This window comes from Haemaphysalis longicornis, unplaced genomic scaffold (genome assembly GCF_048455015.1).
Source record: "Haemaphysalis longicornis isolate Haplotype H1 unplaced genomic scaffold, Haemaphysalis longicornis Haplotype H1 scaffold_251, whole genome shotgun sequence".
In the NCBI taxonomy this organism is placed as follows: domain Eukaryota; kingdom Metazoa; phylum Arthropoda; class Arachnida; order Ixodida; family Ixodidae; genus Haemaphysalis; species Haemaphysalis longicornis.
The window spans coordinates 277,999-293,376 of NW_027526315.1; the positions used below are offsets into that span (position 1 = coordinate 277,999).

Below are 15,378 nucleotides of genomic sequence, written 5' to 3' on the forward strand. Positions count from 1 at the left end.
CACATCATACGTATATCACTTGTTGAGCAACATTTTTCAACTGGCCGGAAAATTGGTTCCATCTTCCCTTTGCACAAATCCGGAAGCGCCACAATCCCAGCAAACTATAGGCCAATCTCTCTTCTGTCTTCATTTTCCAAAGTCTTCGAAAAGGTCTTGCATCGATACCTTTTATCAGCTATGCATCCACTAATTCATTTCAACCAACACGGCTTCATGCCCAGAAGGTCGGTAGATTCAAATCTTGCCTGTTTTCTAAAGGACATAGGCCCTCCAGTACTGTCTCGCCAACAGGTAGATACAGTATATTTTGACTGTAGCAAGGCATTCGACATTGTTAATCACGATCTACTACTTCGCAAATTGTCCGCATACGGTCTTTCCCTTGAGTTGTGCCAGTAGTTCGGCAGCTACTTAAGAGGAAGGTCCAATTGTGTTAGTTACGAAGGCGCTACTTCCCGGCCCTTCCCGATGACCTCAGGGGTATCCCAAGGCTCGACACTGGGCCCTCTCCTTTTTAACATTTTTGTTAATGACATGCACCCCGCTATTAAGCACTGTTCGCTCTCCCAGTATGCCGACTATATGAAGCTCTATCGCACTATTTCTTCACCTTACGATCGTGTACTGCTGCAAAATGACATCAACGCAGTTTCTGCATGGTGTGACTGCAACTATTTAAAACTTAACCTCTCGAAAACCATCGTCATATCATACACTCGCAAGTCTTCCCCGCTCACTTTTACATACTTGCTGTTCGGTGAACCTGTAAAACGCGCTACCGTAGTGCGCGATTTGGGCGTAATGATGGATGCGAAACTGCTCTTTAACGCGCATGTGAACTATCTGACCAACTCCTGTCTCCGTACGCTTGGCGTAATTTCCCGCGCGACCAGGGATTTCACCGACCGATCATGCTTTGTTTTACTGTATCGCGCTCTCATTTTGCCCAAGCTCGACTTTGCTAGTGCAATTTGGAATTGTTTAAGCCCTTCCTCCTCCCTTCGACTAGAAAGGATTCAGAAGCGCTTTACTAGAACCCTATTTTCTCGCCACTCACCTATGAGCCGATATGAAGCACGGTGGGCTTCTGAAGATCTTGAATTTAGATGAGCTATCAGCGAGGCGCTCCAGGCGTGACCTGGCTGTTCTGTTTAATTGTATTCACTCGAAGTTCGACTGCCCTTGCCTCGTAAGCTCTGTCCATCTGCGAGTGCCAAGCAGACCACTACGGCCGCATGGATGCTTTGATGTAGACAGATCAATGAGTTTGGCACCAGCCAGCCGGTACCAGCTCACCTATAACAGTCTGTTTCCATCTCCTATAGACGTTTTTTGCAGCGATTTGTTACTGTTTAAGCGCTCTCTGAAATGTATGATATTTTGAATACGCATGCTGTGGAGAGGTCGCTCCTGCACTTCTCTCCCTGCTCTCGTGTTTCCTCACATACACCGCTACCTTGCCCATGTTCGTACGTGTTCTCCTGTGCATACTCCAGACACGTCCTCCGAGCCGTTACCGTTCAAAAATGTTTGTGTCTCCTTCGATAACACCACACGTTTGTATATATCTATCTGCACTTCCACATTTACCAATTTTGATTTATACGCTGCCCATATTTGTACTGTTTGTATTCCTTGTATCCATGCATCTACGTATGTTGCCTGTTCGTATTCTTTGTACCTATGTATGCGGTGCATCACCCGAGAAGGCCATGTGCTGTTGGTGAGCACTTCAAATAAATAAATAACTAAAATAAATAAATAAATAACAAGGGTTTTTGTTTTACTATCCTAGCCTGGTTTATTAAAATTTCTATGATGTGCGTATCCGGTATCACAGCACAAGCAGGGCTTAGCTCTCGCTCTGAGCCGCTTGTACAGCTTCTTTGCGGATGTCTGCCCACAGCTCCATAAATGAAGAGGTCTTCTCTGCCTGTCGAATTTTCGCTTCCATTCGCCTAAGCAGCTCCGGTGTGAAGTACTTCTTCCATCCACCGACTTTTGCTTCCCGAACAAGCGCGTACTTGTTTTCGTCGCCTTCATAACCTTCTTTGCAAGTAGTTTGCAATCTTGAAATCATTTCGTTCCACTCATCGTTAGAGTTTCCGCCGAAATCGACGACCACAATGCTCCTCATGTAATCCGGCTTGGACCTCTCCAGCAACTTCTCGAGCAAACCTTCGTCATCTTCCAAAGCTTTCCCGTAACGCTCCCCGAAAAAATGTGCCAACCTAAGCACAACTCCGCGAGCATCACTCTTGAGCTGCTCGTAGGTAACAAAAAACACGTTTGGTTCATTCTTCAGAGCGTAGCCCGACGCCACGTGCTCGAAGTAATCGCCGTACCCGAAGTCTCCAGCAAGGAAGGCGTCGACAAACTCTTCGAATGTGCCATCCTGGAACTTGTGCGTAATCAGGTTAGTGGCCATGTGGAAGAAGGACACGCAAACATCCCAGGGATTGCGAGCCACGTAGACATACTTTCCTTGTTCTGTTATGGCATCCCTTGAAAGTGGCAAGTGCGTTATGAAAGTTCTGAGTGGCAGAGGCGATTTCCAATGTTCAAAGTTGACGTACTCAAGGGGTCGATAGTTGCTGGAATATTCCTCGAAGCTCAGGACCGCGTCCCCACCCTTGAGGATCAACTGGGTGATGTACTGCACCCAATTTGTCCCACTTTTTGGATATGTGGACTGCACCACGTCCCCGGCTCCGGCCCTAAACTTCAGGGCCTTGCGCAGTGAGTCGGGGTCTGCGCCCACGCACCGGGGTATGCCGTCTATCAGTTGGTGAGCAGGCCTTCTCCGTTGCATCATGTCGGACGTGTTTGCTGGAAAGAATAGTGAAGGCACAATGAGCACGCGCAGCGGAATAAATCTTTAATTCGTAAAAGCACCTGCGCAACCTTCCGGCTGGAAGTAGAGGCCGTTTAAAATTTCATGCTGAAAAAACAAGCTCCCGGCCTTGAAATAACCATAATATGCTTTTCATGCCAGAGCAAAGAGGTGTAAATATCACATGAAATACATTTTCACAGACACTAAATAACTCAAACAGGGCGTAAATGTTTTGGGCACAGTGAAGGACCCTGTTCGTTAAGGATCTTTACTGAGGATGATTTCTTCTCCTAGAGGTTAAAAAAACCTTACACTAAATGTAATTAACCGGCCTCTCGGCATGGGCAATTAGCGGTAAAAAAGCTGCGTATTTTATAGATACTTGCGATTTTTGTATTCCTACGAAATTCTCCAAAAGCAATCAGATGGCCTGTATAGTTGTTTCATACGAGTTGGAGTTTAAACGCTCAGTTCAGACCAACACACCTGCGCTTGCAAGCGACTGCAAGCGAAACCAGCTTACCGGATACTACTCTGGCGCAGTAACACAAAGTAGTTAGCTCCGCCCCCCTCCCCCGTAGCTTTTTCTCAATTGCCAAGGAAAGTTGCCCCGAGTATAGTTCTTCCGCTATATCAACTAGCTTGAATTCCCCACGGCTGTTTAAGTGTGTCCGAACGAACACCTGCGCGTTAATATTGAACATGAAAACGCTCCTACCACAATGTCAGTATCATAGTGCCTTATTACGTGTTACAGGGGACGTTTAGAACCCCAGTGCCGCTTATTTTGCGCAACCACATGCAACTGATACTCTGAAACCAGGCTCGGTTTGGCTTGCACATTTTATTCAACCTCAAAAACAATTCAAACCGCGTTTTGGTCAACACAACGTCACGCAAAGTGGTGCGATATGGAAACGCAAGATTAATCAGGCGATCCACTTCCTCCAGCAGGCCCCAAAGTTACTTTCTACTATTTGCGTGGTCGAAGAACTTCATTCTATCGGCGCCTCGCACACTGTACATAGCCGGTGTCTGAATTAGTTCACACCGGTAAAATTTCAAATAGAGTAAGCGCAGCCCTTTCCAGGAGTCACGACATCGCATTCTACTCTGAGGAAAACGCCTTCACAAAACTCGCAGCTCCGCCAGCAAGCTATGCTACAGCGGTTTTGTTCGGAACGGCAGTTATGAAACATCACTTTCGCACACCGCGAAAGCAGCATGCAATCCATACAGCGCCGAAGTGGCTCAAGAAGGCCCTAATGTCTGCCTGTGGTGAAAACCCGACAATTAATTCTGGTTGGGAGTTTGGGCACTGCGTCGCACTCCATCGTGACGTGGGTGTCCCGCCCGTCCGGTACAAGAAATTAAAGCTATCCTTACAGAGGAGGCTGGGAGAACCCCGGAAGAACTCATCCAGCCCACAAACCTACAGCTAACTGCAGCTTATGAAACCACATATAGATAGTAACTAAACAGTGCAACAAAGCAGTACCACAGAAGTATCCATATTCACACTGATAATTGGTCGCGCGCATAATGGTGTGCGCGACCTGTATGAGCATGTTGGCCCGTGCAACACTCTCGTACCGTTTAAAGAGAACAGAACCTCCATTTTGCAGTAGATTTAAAGAACGGTTCTCAGTTCTGTATACCTTATTCTAATGCAAAGACATAAACGGCAAGAGATGGCAACATTTCCTGAGATATACACATACAGAAACCGAGTTCGTCCTTCCTCGTTCTTTGTAGACCAACCAATGTTCCCGAACAAGCGCATCTTCGCCAATGTCGTTAAAGCAAATTTTAAACTCTCACCTGTTACCCCACTTAACCTTGGAATCTCTCAGTATCGATGGAATTGCTGAAGATCCAGCATCCACCGCTGTGACCCTCATTAGCACCTTCAAAATTTAAATTAGGGCCCTTTAAACCAGCATATAAGGCTTTTCTTATGCCGTACTCACAGTATACATGTTTTAGACGCTAACACTGTATGACCACTGATCACAGTCTTGGCGCTCTTTGTTCTTGGATGCGCTTACGCCATTAAGACTCTTAGACATGCACACTCGTACCATTTTTGCGTGCAAATAGGAATTTTGAAGTAGCAGTAGAAAATTTACAAACTTTCGCGTTGTTGGTGCGCAAATGAACGTATTTCCTTAGATCGTGCTAATACGACTTTTTTATCTTCATTCTACTTTTTAATTTCGCGCCTGATAGGAAAGTGGTGATCCGTAAAAGCATTTGCGGTCGCTTCCCTCAGTGGAGGTAGTACGCAGTTTTTACGACCCCACCTCTTTCGGCGCGGCTACTGCGGGAAATCGGCACTATTGCTGCCAGATGCCTGAAACGCACTTCTTTTGATCCGCCGTAATTTTAACGTGAGCTCATAAAGGTATGCCCCAACATTTCATGTGACCAATGTTGCCTTAAACTTCTAATACATACAGTACTAGTAGTACACAGAAAGCTAATTAAGCAGTCTTTATGAAAATATACGAAAGGGCCACTTACGCGTTCTTTTTGTCGATGGGGGTTATATTTACTACACCAGGATACTCAATTTTCTAGCGCACATAGACTACTGCCGGACAATGCATCGACACCCTACTGTCTGGAGCTCATCGCCACATCTTGCGTGGTCAAAGATAAGAGCAAAATTCCGCGAATCAAATGCAATTTTGTTCCCTCCCTGTGCGCTCAGCCAATTCCTATAGTCGCGCAATAGCATGCCAGCCATTCGTGTTGTTAGCACAGACGTTCATGCTTCTCTCTCCCTTCGCCTGCCTGTTTTCCTTTCTTCTTTGTGCTGGCACATCAATCAGTTTGTCTTCCTGTTGATGAAGGCGCCCAAAAAATTCTGTCAAGATATTCGGCTTCTGTTTCGTATGAACTGTCTCTGTGGACGTGCTTCAGACGTCACGTTTTGCGTATCACTGGGCCTCGTATCTGCTGTTCGGGCGTAAGGGTTCCGATAAAGGCCACTCGAAATCTTTTTCCCTCTGTTATCTCCGCTACACAATGGTTCGGTATGGAGAATGCTCTCAGGCCTGGCAAATAGGTTTTCCTATTGTAAGAGTGCCCTTGTTTTGAGGCCGTGATTCCTAACGTTGTCAGCACATAGTCAGAAGCTGCTCCGGTAACTGCGCGTCACGTGACATCGATACCTTTCCTAATATTTCTGGCATCAAAAATAACAGCAGTTTACCTTTAACAAGTGGTTTATTGTTAGACGAAACCTATTTTGGCCATCCTCGAGATGTTTTTGCGTCACTTTTTTCCTGTTCTCTTTCAATACGAAACTCAGCTGTGAGGGTGACTAAATTACTGCAGCGACTACATCGCTAAGCAAAACGAATGCAGCAGCCCAGAAAAAAAACTTCTGTACTCAAAATTATGTAAGTTGCGCTATAGCAACTTAGCTACGGTAGCTAAGTTGCTAAAGCACTATTAAACGAGATGGAGGATTTTATTCTCAAGCGGTAACAAGATGGAGAGTGGTACCTTCCGGTCGCTTATTCTTAGCCCGAAGGTACAGACGCACAGTATTTTGACGTGTAATAGTGGTCATAAGGTGGAGTAAATGGGCCCTTACCTATTTAATGAGGCCCACCAAGCATGCGAAGGGTAGCTTCGGCGCAGAACGTCTGAAACTCTGTTATACGCAAGCAGCGCTGAACGGCTCCTTTCCGGAGGACACGCTGTAGTTGTAAAAGATAGCGACCCCCATTTGAAGCAGAATATTGGTCTGCAATGAAGATGAGTAACAGAAATTCGCTTCTTTAACAGAAAGAAATCGCCGTACGCATATTGCAAAACTGCAGACATGTGAGGAGCGCAGCAAAATCAGCACTCGGAAATCTTACGATTGGAAAAACTCATCTACAACACTTTCCACTATGACCCACCACGCGTTGTAATGTTCCCGGAGGAAATAATCGAGAGCAAGCACAACGTCGCAATTATCGACCTTGTACTGCTCGTACGACCCAAAAAAAAAACACGTTTCCTCCACTCGCCAGGACGTATCCGGGCGCCACTTGTATTCAAAGTGTATTCAAATCACTCAAATTCAAATCACTTGTATTCAAATCACTGTATTCAAAGTTTCTATCGAAATGGCGTCGACAAACTTTTCACATGTGACATCCTGGAATTGGAAGCTGCTTAGATTGGTGAGCATTTGAAAAACAGAGACACACACTTCCCAAACATTGTGGGCCACGTTGACACACTGGCCGTCTTTTGTAATTGCATCTCTGAAAATCGGCATGTGTGTTAGGGCTATCGGTGATAGCGCTCGCGGGTGATTTTCAGTGCTTAACTTGCATGTACTGGAGAGCCCAAAATTTGCAGCAGAGTTCGTCGTTGGTAAGTATGGATTCGCTCCCTTAAGAATAAACTGCATGGTGTACTGTACCTAATATGGGCTGTTTTTGGGACTGCCCCACGTCCCCTGCTCCGGCCCTCAACTCCAGACAGACTGGAGCGCAGTGTGTCGCGGTCGATCCCTATGCATCTCACTACGCCGTCGATAAGTTGCTGGGCGGGCCATCTCCATTCTATTATGCGGTTACCTGCAGAAATTAGTAGGGAAAGAATGATAACTAAATTCAGAAAAATAAATCCTTTGTTTCAACCAACAGGCGCGTGCCCATTGGCCCTCATGGGAAACGCTTTGAAGTGCCTGTTGTGTAAACGGTCAAACGATATAATAATCTCTAAGTAATAACATCGAGTAAATGGAGCTTTCAATAGCTCCCCGGCACCACCGTAGTATAACCGGTTATACCCAATTGCAACAGTACAAAAAAGGGCCAACCGGCAGAGAATTATGTCCACCCGAAGGTGGAGAGAAATTAACGGGAAAAGCTTTCTTGCGACCCACCGCCAGGGGGACGAGCCCGGGGGGACCCCCCTTGTCCCCCCTAGGAAAAAGCCGGATAGGGTGGGTTGCTGGGAACGGGAACTTGGACATCGGGAAGGGTTATGGGAAGAAGGGTGGGAATGGGGGGAGCAATTTTGCTCCAATCCTTTTGTCTGACTCTCTTCCAAGACTGATTGCTCAGCGAGGGCATCCGACAGTGCCAATTGCCAAATATGCGGTCCCTGCCACGGGTTACCGCTCACCCATAGGGTCCGATAACTGGGCCCCAACTGTCGGAGACAGGAAGTACCCTATTTAGTGGCGACGATCGGGCCCCCCCCCCGACCCCCAGCTCTGCGGCCGATGCGTACTAACGTCCTCGATCAACTGTCCCGCACCAGGTACTCACGAATCACCAGTGAAGCTTTCCGCTATACACGGGTACTTGCAACACCCGCTTTTCACGGTCTCCGGACACCGGAAGTTTGTATGCGAATGTTAACTGAAATCCACGTTCGCGAGGCTCCCATGGGAGGGGCTATGAGAGCCCTGTACTTATGTCCTCCTCTGTGCCTACTCTTTCGCTCAATGGAACAAGAGTCTTTTGGCATTGCAGCGGGGTCAGCGGCTCAGCAGAGGAGATCGGTCCGGGCCTACTAGCCGTTACTAAGCCAGGAGAGTTTCCCCGGTCGGTGTACTCACCCCCCCTTTCCTCGTTTTCCCCGTGCTGGACACCAAGTAGCTCGTGCAACTGCGCCCCATCGGCATTTTCGGGTGACGAGGTCGCCGTGACCTCAGCTAGAGAAGATCAGTCTATAGGCCCCTCGCAGCAAGGTTACAGGGGGGCGCGACCCCCCCCCCCGGCCTCATACGGACTGTACAACATCTAGCCCCCGGTGACGTTCGGTTACAGGGGTCAGTCACTCCCCCCAGCTTTCTGCGATCAGGTCGCTGGCCCCGCCAAAGCTTGCGGTTAGAAGGGTCGCCATTCCCCCGGCCCGTAATGGTTTCCCGAATTTAATCGGTATTCCCAATACAAACGACTGTACGCTTGCGGCACTTGCTACTTTCGCAACTTGACTCGCCGGCCTCCTCCCACGCTGGATTACAGGGGTGCGTTACTTCCCCCGGCCAAAGAAAGTCATAGTTGGTCGATCTCGACCCGCTTTCCTGCTTCAATCGCATTAATAACAGTCGGAAATATGAACTGAAATATTTCGAAGCCTCCCAAAGTAGACTCCACGGCCTCCGACATGCATTGAAGGAAGGAATTGTTTAAGCGCTATTTAAACAGCCTGATACTAAGAAAGGAAGTCGCTAGGTCCGGCCTTTAGGCACTTCCATAAGACATCATGTCAATTGGTGGATCCTCGTAGGCAGACGTCAGCGCATCATATTGGATTACTGTAAATTGTGCCTCCTTACATTGATACAACTGCCACTCGCTCACTAATGGCATGAAATTCATTCACATTTCAGGCAATGTGCTTATTGGCGAAGAAGGCCAACACAATATTTTGGATCTTAGTTGTAATAGGCTAACTCCCTCTTTTTTTGTCGACGAACGGAAAAGAGCCTTTCTGTGCTCTCCTCCTCACATCAGCCCACCTTGTACCTTGTTCCTTGTAGGGAGGTTCAGAGACCGCACAACTAGTGTAGCCCCTCGACACCCGCGGGAGACGTCGAGTGTCTTTTTTGTTATCCCAGCGAAAAAGTTATCGCAGCCGCTGGGATAACGAAAAAGGCGCTCCGCGTCTCCCACAGTTTTCAAAGGCGGCGCCAGTTGACAGGTCTCTGAACCTCCCTAAATATAAGCACCCGCTGAAGCCGCGAGAAAATCCGCCACCGGGATAGCACAGTTGATAGCGCACCGCACGCATTACGTGGAGGTTGTGGGTTTGATTGACGCTTCCGATCACGGCGGATTTTTTCCTCCACTTTGATTTCTTTATTCCTCTGTCATACAGAAAATAACAATCACCTCATTCAGCGCTATAAAGCACCTTCAAGTAGCCGAACACCACTGGCAATAGGGATTGCATCATTTGTGTGTGTTCTTACGGAATCCCTCGTTTGCAATTTGCAATTTTAGGCACACCCGATTCCAAGTATCCCCCCCCCCCCTAGTTCCGAAAAAAATTTCTGGAAAAAAAGTGTGCATGCGACTATTCGCCCCCCCCCCCCCCCTTTTCTAAGCAACCATCGCGACGTATATGTCAGCCACGTGGAAGCACGTCCTAGATGATGTTCTGACCACATCATCAATGAAATGTTCAATTATAAACCATTCGACGGAACAGAATACGACCTGCTGGGGGATACATAAAGCGGTGGCTCATACGGTACAACGGACTAGAGTGGTATAGGTGACATAGTGTCAGACGTAAGCAGTGGGTTCACTGCCTGTGCAATTTTTTTATCTTTAATGATGTTTGCCAAATGAAACATTAGTCCTTGCGCCCACTTCGTCCAGATACCGCAGCTCAGTAGTGTGCGTGTGTCGAGGGGGGTGTTAATTAATGTTTTTTGAACCTAAGCGGACTACTAACTTTGGGCATCGCGATCGTGAAAAAAGGGGGGGCTTAGAATCGAGTAAATACGTTATATTAAGGAAGGTTACCATTCAGGACTCCTACCGTGGCATGCGGTTGTCACTATAGCAATTTCGGAATCGTGGTGAAAAAACCGCAAAAAATCGTGTTATGTGTGTGCAAATTGCGACATATTTTATTACTGTCGACAGAGATGCTATTATGGGAAACAGGAAGACAAACGGGCGATACTTGCGCTCGGGGAACCATGAATCCATTTTCATAACGGTGGTTATAATGTTAACAAGCTTGGGAAACGGGAGCCTTCATTTTTCTAAACACCCTCCCCGTACTGGACGAGTCCGTAAGCAAGTTCACCGATCATTCTAGTCCAATAAATAGCATATCATTTTATGTGTTGGTAGTTTCGCCTTAGGACAGCTTACTCTTCAAGCGCTGATAGCGCTAATGCTAGATACATTAGCACCGTGAGGTCTATCAGCCCATTGAGGAGTGTGGGGTCCAGGTAAAAGTTAGCTCTTCTTTTCAGGATCATTCGAAGCCAGTTATTATGGTAGTCCTCGTGGTAGAATTTCGTTGTTTCTTTTTTGTTTTTTCTCTGGTGCATCTGCTGAACAGACGTATTTTCGGTCTCTTTCGGAGGTGCATCTCTTTGGTGACGGTAGCTATGGACTTCAATGGGCTTTAAATTTTTCTATCCTGGTTCAGGACACTAGCAGTCATGCTCTTGTTCGGTTGTGCTGCATAACTCGTTAACTGTTAGAACATCAGACTGTTGCACACGGATTTTGTGTCCATGTAACCTTCTGCAGATACATTGCTCATGTTTCTCTGTGTTTTTACTGGCTGTAGCATGAGCTGGCTGAAACGTCTAATAATTTGTATGTTGAAACATAGCGCAAACGACAAGACACAGGACGATAGCAAGAGGACACATGAAGCGCTGACTTACAACTGGATTTTATTTTCTCCGCTGACGCTAACTCTGGACTCAAACTCTGGCTGTGATTGAACGCCTGGGTCAGAATTGCATCTGTGCAGCCTCCATTGCACGCACGAAGAAGGACAAAGAGTATCTTAAGAGGACCGGTACCGATAATGGTTAGTTGTGGCGTTGGCTCTCAGTTTTAATGCCAGCTTTTTCATGTGTTTTTTTGTGTTTTCTTTTCTTCGGCTTCGTTTATTTTTGGCATCGTTGGAGAAAACAAATTCCAGTTTTAAGTCAGCGCTTCGTTTTTCCTCTTGCTACCGTCCTGTGTCTTGCCATATAAGCTGTGTTTCAACATGCATCACCAACTCGCCCAAGTTATCACGTTGGTAATTTGCATGCCATGACGGCTGCTTTAAATGAATGTCTGCTGAAGATGCCTAACTTTCCGCTTCCTCGCTGCTGTGGGCCGTCTTCTCAAAGTTGCACTCACGATGAAATTCGGGATTCACTGCTTGGAAATACTCTGGTGAGGCTCCACCAGAAACGGCTTTATAACGAAGTCCATGATCCATTTGGGTGACGTCAGAATTGCATGACGTGGCGTTGGATGTTCTAGTTGTTCCTTCACAAACTTCCTTATGGTTTGAGTTTCGGAGATATCGAATAATACAATAGTAGCGCCATGAGATTCTCATTTTATTCCATGTTCCCAAGGGCTGCCTATGCTTGTTTTGGATTCCGAACATAATATCTTATCAATCAGAGCCTAACGACAAAAGTTTAGTCGCGGAAATAGGTGACTGTGTACGGGTAACCGACTTTGTCAAACAGCTTCAGCTTGCCTTCGTGTTCGTGGACTCAGGGGAGAATTTTTTTGCCAACAACGCCATTAGGCTTAAGGAAGATCGCAAGAGAAAGATCTTCCTAATTATTTTTGTCAATGCACGGAGAGACTTGTTTTATGGTAGAGACTTTAATGGTGCAAAACGGTACAAACTGTCCTCTATTTATGCGTCAGCCATTGAATTTTTCCAAAGCGACGATGCCGTTTTCGATTCACTCTCCCCAAGATGCCGCAACAGCCGATTAGCTTCCGCTATGGTTAGCGATTATCAAGCACCCATCGGTATGCGGGCACATCTTTCAAAATTGAAGGGGTCTCGGACATGCATCGTTCTTGAGCGCAGTCCCGCACACTTGCGAGTGATCAAAGCAGCTTCGCTCTGAGTTTTACATGCAACGCATTTCATGCTCGCCCCTCTCTCCTTCCTTCGTCTGTCCGGCGTTGTCCGCACAGCTGCGCCTCTCCTCCTCTCCTCTCTTCGATAGCGAACACTCTCTCCCAAACAGCTGCGGGTTGGCGCAGCGCGCTCTCACTCCGTTGCTAGGCGCCGGTGGGCGGCGCTGCGCTCGGAGCTCCGCATGTGCAGTGCTCTCTCTCTCTCCGCGCTCTCCTCTCCTTCGGCCGCTGTGAATATAAAGCGGCATGCAGCGCTCCGGCGGTCTCAGTCGACGGTCATCCGCCCACCTCCCCTTCGCGTGAGAATCCCTGCTATAAGCGTAATCAATACGATGGAAAACGCCAAAAGAACCTCCCATGATATGCGTTGGATCACACCAGGGTTCCCGCGACGGGAGGTGGGCGTAATTTTTTTTCCATCAATCTTATGGAACACCGCAAGACGATGACCGGGAACAAGTGAAACAGAGCTTTTAAATCACCTCATATATCGCCGTTATTAGCCGACGAAAATTCTATCACGGCTGCCATTTTATCAATCCACGTTATTGTAATATAAGACAATTTTGAACATCTGCACATTAAAGATGACCACAAGAGTGTTGTGAATAATGCAGCCACAAACTTCTAAGAAGGCACATACCTGTCCGTACCCACTATGAGTGTTATTTAGTGATCGCTAGAATACACAAGGAGACCCCTTACGTGTCATTTTCTTTTATGTCGGCCAATTCCGCTTCGCCAGGACTCTTGTTTTTCTAGTACACATAGGCCACTGCCGGGTGAGGGATCGTCCTCCTGATGTCTGCCCCACAACTTCATATCTCGCTTTCAACAAGCACCGATGGTGCGCGTCAAAGATAGGTGCAAACTCCACAAGCCGTGTGCAATTCTCTTCCTTGCCTATGCGCTACCGAATCACTATAGTCACGCAGTGGCATTAAAGCCAGTCCTAAGACCGCCGCCGGCTTTCTGGCTTCCCTCTCTGTTTCGTTTTGTCTCCCACTCTCTTCTTTCCTCTAGCACTTGTGACAGTTTTTTTTTTCCTTTTTCTAAACTTGCTTTGATTATTCCGTCTACGCTCGCTGCCTCCTGCGCTTGTGTCTTGCCCTAAAAGCTTGGCAGGCGCCAGACCGGGCGAGACCCCTTGTGTTTTATCTGTCAAGCACGCGTAAGTGCTCCGATAAAGGCCACTTCGCTTTTTTTGCTATCTCCACTGAACAATGGTCATCACAGCGATATGTCGCAAGCCTTGCAAACAAATGTCTGCTTTTTGGCGAGGTAAGATATCATTATTTTGGGGCCACGATGGCCAGAGTTCTTGCTAAAGCTAATGCGTTTCAATTTATTTTCCCCGTGTATCCACCACTTATGTATTACACAAGTTTGACCCTGAAGAAAATAAAAATGAAATGAAAGGAATTTAAATCAGCTTTTTCCAATAAAGAACACGCCTTAATGGTTCACAGCGGCTCGTTCCTCTTTCTACATTTTCGTGGAAGAAGCCCTGTAACAGGGCACCTCCTGAAGGAAGCCACGCAGAGCGGATTTGTCTCATCTCCGACCGCCGTCTCGCCTCTCGAGAACAGTATTGAAGTCACGGTTTCAACGAACCCACTCGGAAAGCTTGCGGCGGGCCGAAGAAGGAGGAGCGGCTACGGTTGTTTATAACTGCAAGGTGCGCTGGACTTCTCCTGAGGACGCCTGTTGAAATTTGTGGGAAGGTTCAGGCGGAGTCAGGTTCGGATAAACAAAGGAAGCATTTAGCGGCCCGGCACGGAATACAAGCATAACGTCCAATAGCTCGACGAAACTTGAAACTACTGACACTGGCCCTTGCGCGCGAAGAGAGAGAGAGAGAGAGAGAGAGAGAGAGAGAGAGACAGACAGACAGACAGACAGACAGACAGACAGACAGACAGACAGACAGACAGACAGACAGACAGACAGACAGACACACGCACACAGAGAGAGAGAGAGAGAGAGAGAGAGGCTTTTATTTGAGCCACGGTTACTGGGGGTTGGTGGCGGCTGGGCGAAGGCCAGCCGCGACTTCGGTAGCTCTGGGTACCAGGGCCTGCTGATCAACTCAGCCTTGGTTTTGTGCCATAAAGGAACAACACGTGTGCACGGGACTTGCGATGCACTTACGGCGACGCAAAAAAGGTACAAGGGGACTACCAAAGGCTCAACTCCTAACTTCTACTACACACACAAATTCGGTGGTCTGCTCCCGTGCACAACTTACAAAAACAGAGGAATCATAGTAGACGATCCCCACACTATGAGGCAGGGCCTGTCGACATCCCGGCAGCAATTTGTGGGGAGGAAGTTATTCACGCAACAAAAACTGGCAGACAAAAACAATCAGTGACTCTCGAGGACTCCCATTGGACCTCTACCGCCACGCGGACTATCGGGCTGTCCTCTCTTAGGAACAGCTGATTCAAACCAAAGGAACGATCGGTAGACCTTACGCAAGAGAACTCTCCACTACGTACCGTATACCGCATTAAACGTTTCCCAAAATAAATCTCAAATCCTCACTTCGCAGCTCTATAGCCTTCCTCTATATGCGCTTCCTCTAGTCTGCTCACTTAAAACAAAGACATGCTTAGCAGACCTTACGCCAGTCAAAAATCCACTAGTCCCAGAACGTACGTGCCATTTGGGGCCACGCACTCTTTTATAGCAGCTGGAAATCGACTGCTGGTCAGTGATCGCTGACCAGTTATCAAGATACTACAGAAAAAGCGGGATCACCGACTGCGCCGTGAGTGCTCAGTTATGAGTTCGGGCAACGTGATGTACCCAAGGTGACGTTCGTGGAAGCGGTAACAGGCCTTTTGAAAACAATGGTAATTTCATCCAAATGTGCTACCTCCCCACGGCAATTAATATATTCGTCTAGCACTGGACATTAACCGCCTTAAATTTGAG

General features: G+C 47.4%; 1 protein-coding gene across 1 annotated transcript; it reads right to left on the reverse strand.

Moving 5' to 3' along the window:
* Window positions 1–1,777: 1,777 nt before the first annotated feature.
* On the reverse strand, window positions 1,778–5,592 carry LOC144172715 (sulfotransferase ssu-1-like). The gene is made up of 2 exons (XM_077701331.1): window positions 5,363–5,592; window positions 1,778–2,832 (listed from the first exon to the last, which is right to left on the reverse strand). The coding sequence occupies exon 2, from the start codon at window positions 2,816–2,818 to the stop codon at window positions 1,856–1,858; it is 963 nt and encodes a 320-aa protein (XP_077557457.1). The 5' UTR covers window positions 2,819–2,832; window positions 5,363–5,592; the 3' UTR covers window positions 1,778–1,855.
* Window positions 5,593–15,378: the final 9,786 nt, after the last annotated feature.